General features: G+C 43.9%; 1 protein-coding gene across 1 annotated transcript in view; it reads left to right on the forward strand.

The window, feature by feature from the left end:
• The window catches only part of si:ch211-250c4.3 (uncharacterized), a 47,584-nt gene that overhangs the window by 33,169 nt on the left and 8,400 nt on the right, over window positions 1-6,015 (forward strand). The window contains exon 5 of the mRNA XM_032542007.1: window positions 4,337-4,464. Within this exon, the coding sequence (XP_032397898.1) occupies window positions 4,337-4,464 (128 nt within the window). The remainder of the gene's footprint in view (window positions 1-4,336; window positions 4,465-6,015) is intronic.

Genomic DNA, 6,015 nt, shown 5'->3' on the forward strand with positions numbered 1-6,015 from the left:
TTTTTTTTTATATCTACACATCATTATAAACCTATAGCTGTTTGGACCCAAAGGCAGTGGCCTCCCATCCTGAATAGTTCCCTGTAACCAGAGTGTATTTCAACAGTGTTGACCGTGAGTAGCCATGACATGGGTATGTGACACACCTATGTCATGGCAGGTGTGTTAGAGACCCAAGAAATTGCTGTGTGATTGTGAAGTAGAGCTCATCTCGAGACAACAGAGAAAGGATTGGGCTTTGAGAATGCAACATTCATTCCTTAGTGGACAGGCTATTTCTCTGAGACATACAGTGGTAGTTTTCTTTGAGTCTACGATATGCAGCTGAGTGCCCTGGAGGTTACTGAAACCACCCCCTGTTTAACCTATAGCATTTAATTACTAGTAGGATCAGCACTTAATAACCTGCCACAGTGGGACGTGTCAACAAACACACCCACCCGTCCACTATTCATGTTTTAATTTCAGTGTTTGACTGAAATGAATCTGTATGTTATTACAAAGACTTATCAGTACTTAGGTTTCGGGTTATGTTATTGTTTTTGGAGGAGTTCACGTTGCCTGAGGAGGCAGTGGTGGCTGACAGCTCGCCGGTCCAGTGGCAAAGATGGAATTATGATTTAAATGGGACACGGGCAGAATTCCTGGCGTCCTGCTAAGGGCGGGAACACATAAAGCCCCGCGGACTCTGGAATGCCTTGGCTCTTCCTCTGATGGGCTGGAAACTGGATCTCAAGAAGAGGTTGAGAAGTCAGGAGAGACGGGGGCCCTGATTAGGTGCAGTAAGCAAAGTGAAGAGCTCTGACTGGGCCATCATATACCAGCCATGGAGTGTTTACTCGGGAACAGGTGCAGAAACTAATGAATTAGAGAAAGAGAACAACAGCATCAAGAGTGCTTCTATTGGATTAGTGTAATTGGAGAGTTAGGTTAGAGGATTAGGTTAGGTTTGGGTTAAAATGGGAATATTGTATAGCCTGGAAATCCAGACCCACATCCGAAAGATTAAGGGTCTGGCATTGAGTAATAAAAGTCGCCCATCTCTAGGGCTGGCTTGGTGCATTTGAAAATCTCAGCAACGCAATTGGATAACACTGCGACCAATCACAACAACACACGTGGTGTTGTACGCTTAGCTACCAGCGGGGCTAACTGCTAGATTAGACTGTCGTCATTTGTTCAGCTGGTCTCCGGCCCCGCCTATATCTACATACACCGATGTGATTGGTGCAGCTGGCCTCTGGTCCCGTCTACATCAGATACACCAATGTGATTGGTGCAGCTCGGCTACAAGGGCATAGTTAATGAGCAGCATTACTCGATGCCGGAGTAACTTGCTGAGAAAATTCAAAGTGTGCTCTTGCGAGAACTCTGGATCTCCAGGGTAGATATTGGGTGCATTCACTGACAAAGGGGAACATGCAATGCAAAATTTCAGGCAGAAATCATCCCAAATATGTATTGACTGACTTTCATCTACTTACACATTAAAACCCGAGACACAGAGGGTCGTGGTGAGTAGAAACTGTGAGCCTGTGATGAGGAGTGGTGTGTTTACATGGACGAACAGAGGCAAACACACGCCTGTGCTGAGTCCCATCACCATCTGTCGTAACAGTCAGGACTCCCTTCTCAACACTTCGCCTCACAGAACAATCTCATGGAGAGTAAAAGGGCAACGTACAGCTTACACTACAATGTTGTAAGTCAGTGTCAAGTTACAGTGTGTACATGTGGAACTGGCTTTATAAGAGTATTTCTTGACTGGACTGGGTTAAGCCTTTTTAAAATCTACTTTTTAGATAAGGGCCTCATCACATTGGTTTCCAGCAGCAGGCAGCGGCTTTTCTCCTGGTAGCTGGAGAGTTGCCAGTTCAAAGTGCTCTTGAGCAAGGCACCGAACCCCCACCAACCGCTCAGGGTGTCCAGCAGTTGCAGTCCCCTCACTCTGAAGTCTCTCCATTTGTGCATGTACAGGACCTGAGCATGTGTGTGTGTGTGTGTGTGTGTGTGTGTGTGTTTCAGGGCTTTGTGTAGTGTGTCTAACAGAAAACAATATTTTTATGCCTAATATTTAATCAAAACCACAATTTCTTTTCTCATCTAAGCACATCCACAAGGCAGAAATGGCCTATATCAGGAAATTCAGCGAAATTCAGGAAACACGTGGCTGTAAGAATCTTGAATGTGCGATGCATGGTGTGGGGGTGTTGTCGCTAAAACGCCTTGATTACAATATCACTTGCTGGTGAATATCTGTCTGAGGTACGTGCTATAATAACAATTACAATTTACACTCTGTTTTTATCAGAAATCACTACACATAGGCCTGAAATACACACACACATGCTCAGGACCGTGGCCAGGTTGGATCAGTGGTAGAGCGGGCCCACGTGTACTTCAAGGTTTATACCTCGACACAGAGATCCAGGGTTTGAATCCGATCTGTGACAATTTCCTGCATACTCCCCCCCTCACCTAACTGTCCTGTCAAAAAATTAATAAAAACACAAATGGATGAGCACCATGGATGAGATGAACCGGCATCTTTCCAGCTACCAATCCACAATCTGTACTTTGGTCCGTACAGAGACTTGAACCAGCAACCCTCCTCCTTTTCCCAACCCACTTCCCTACGGACTGAGCTACTGCCCCCCCAAGATGTTTACTTGCATAACTTGTACGGTGTAGGCTGCAATACTACAGGAATAATAATAAAAGCTGAACAGTCTGAACAGGTCCCGATGGTACTGGGATCCACACATGCAAAAATTCCATTCTCCGGTGTCAGATTCCTGTACTGTGTACTCTTACCACCCCCCACCACCTCCTTAAGGCCTCTGTGTAGTTCAATAAGGTACGTGCATCATGGACTGGAAAATCATTTGCCAGTGAACATAACCCAGGAGACAAATACATTTAGGCTAACATAATGGAAACTCCTTCAGCACCATGTGTGGGACCTTTAGGACCAGGGGTTGGACTCTACATGCAGGGTTGGACTCTGCATGCGGGGTTGGACTATGCATGCAGGGTTGAACTCTACATGCAGGGTTGGATACTACATGCAGGGTTGGATACTACATGCAAGGTTGGACTCTGCATGTAGGGTTGGACTCTACATGCAGGGTTGGATACTACATGCAGGGTTGGACTCTGTATGTAGGGTTGGACTCTACATGCAGGGTTGGACTCTACATGCAGGGTTGGATTCTACATGCAGGGTTGGATTCTACATGCAGGGTTGGACTCTACATGCAGGGTTGGATACTACATGCAGGGTTGGATACTACATGCAGGTTGGAACTCTACATGCAGGGTTGGACTCTACTTCAGGTTGGACCTGCGCAGGGTTGGAACTCTACATGCAGGGTGGATACTACATGCAGTGTTGAGCACAGCAGTGTTTGGATCTACATGCAGGGTTGGACTCTACATGCAGGGTTGGACTCTACATGCAGGGTTGGATACTACATGCAGGGTTGGACTCTACATGCAGGGTTGGACTCTACATGCAGGGTTGGACTCTGCATGCAGGGTTGGACTCTACATGCAGGGTTGGATACTACATGCAGGGTTGGACTCTACATGCAGGGTTGGACTCTGCATGCAGGGTTGGACTCTACATGCAGGGTTGGACATCTACATGCCAAGATGGGTTTGGACAGTGGTGGGGGGGGAGCTGCATGCCGGTTGGACTCTACATGCAGGGTTGGACTCTGCATGCAGGGTTGGACTCTACATGCAGGGTTGGACTCTGCATGCAGGGGTGGTCCCTCTCTGCTGATTGTGTAAATAAGTCTTTCTTTGTTGAACCTTGTGTTGCCCTCGGGTCAAATTTGACCCCTTTTCATAATTTTTCTGACCCATTTTGCTGACTTTATTACAGAAAAATGGATAAAAAATAACATGGATACATAGATGCACGTTGTATGGAACCCATGCAGCATTCTTCACAGGAAAATGAATGATTAATTCCATTGAAATTTGGTTGTTTTATTGAATTTTATAGCATTTAAAAGTAATTTAAATGTTTTAAAACAGTATTCTGACTACACTTTTGACATTAAGTTTCACTCAACATTCTCTGATCTTAACTAGTAGTCAAAACAATTCATAATTTCATTTTTTTTATAAATTTAAAAAATGAGGTATAATGTCATTTAAATTAGGTTTATTGACCGTGAATAAAAAATAAAAAATAAAAACACACAAAAAAAGTAGTTCATGGTCAATAAGAAGAGCAACAACCACTCTAAAAGATAATGATATGTCAGATGTTTTCCTGCTCAAGCGATAGACTGGAACCACGTCCTGTTTGTGATGTGTGTTCCAGACCTGAGCGGCGAGGGTTCGACTCCCGTCCCTCTGTGGAGGAAAGGCTTGAACCGAAGCAGTTCCACTGAGGGGGAGGTCCGCTTCCTCGGGGACAGCACGGACGGACTGTCCACCCCCCAGCGCATGGTGAGTCATACACACATGTTACAGGTCCGCTTTAGCAGAGTCTTGGTATTATCCAACCAACTCTTTTCATTTCAGACATAATAATAATACACTGGATTCAGATAGTGCTTTTTGAAAATCCTCAAAGACTTCTTTTTTGTTTAATTGTGAAACTTAATCTGCAGTCAGGTGCAAGATTTAAAAAAAAGCACATGTACAAATAAAGGAAAGGACAAAATACAAAAACATACAGTTGAAAAATGTTTCCTGTACATATGATATACAGAACCCAATTTAACACCGTATCACAGCAGCAGCCTCTAAAAAATAAAAATCAATCAAAATGACATGCGTAAATTCAGCTGGATATTACTCCAATTGTTCTCAAACTGAACTCAACAGGGAAAAGGATTAGGGCCATATCCTAAAAACGTAGTTGAGATCAGAGTTTAAAGTCAGAATGCTGACTCTTTTATCACAATTCTGATTTTAAATTCAGAAGTCAAATACATTTTTCACATGTGGCCCTAATCCTCTTCCATATCTCAATCTCCAGGCTGAGGGGAGTGTTTTTAAACTCAGAGTTAGGGTTTGTTAGCTACAAAAGGGCGTGCCCAGCAGGTCTCTGGTGCTACCTTCAAGCATGTCCCCTCTGCTTACTTTGTGAATAGACCCCTGGATATACACATGGATGAAATATGAAATATTATGGCTGTCAACAAATCAAACGCCACACCGCTGTTCTCCCTACCGTCTCACATGTCACTTCCGAGGTGTTGCCAAGTCCCAAGAACACTGATTTTGGATTTAAAAGTATTTATTTCTCAATAGGGGTAACAAATTATATAAAACAAAATGCCAAACATATCAGATATATATACAGAAATATGATGTCCTGAAGCGTTTCCGCCATCTTGAAGGATTTTCTTCGACTCAAGCAAAGATTGGCAGATGCTTTTTTGCATTGCTCAACGTTTGCATGAAATAGACTTCTGGTCTATTTTGCCCCCCCCTTGCTTGTGACAAAACAGCCCCTCCCATTGAAAATGATTGGCAGCCTGTCACTTTTTCACTGTCTCTTGTAGCCTCTGTGACTGAGGGGTAATATAGTAGCCTTGGGGACCTGCTGGTCAAAGATGGCAGCCAAGGGGGTCTGTGGGATACCTATCCCCTTACCAGCCTTCATGCTACAGCTTTGGTGGTTTTGGTCCCCATGTTCATCTTAAATCGCAAAAGTAAGAACAGATTTGATAAAAGACATTATTTCCTATCTACATTAAAGATATTTAACTTCCTTTGGCTTGCATAGTACACATGAGTACTGCCTGTATTGAGGAAATGAATGCCCCGTTTTCTAGTTAGCTAGTTTGCTTCGTAGTATTAACACTGTAACACTCACAGATTGCACCTTTAATCTCTATGATCCACAATGGGCTTAGAATCTACTGGTTTAGCACTGATTGTTTCACCATCATTCTTCAGAAATTAGAATCGGTGCTGAGTCAGAGGACCTGTTCCCATCCCCCGCCAACACACACACACACACACACACACACACACACACACACACAC

This window comes from Etheostoma spectabile, chromosome 17 (assembly GCF_008692095.1).
Source record: "Etheostoma spectabile isolate EspeVRDwgs_2016 chromosome 17, UIUC_Espe_1.0, whole genome shotgun sequence".
NCBI lineage: Eukaryota > Metazoa > Chordata > Actinopteri > Perciformes > Percidae > Etheostoma > Etheostoma spectabile.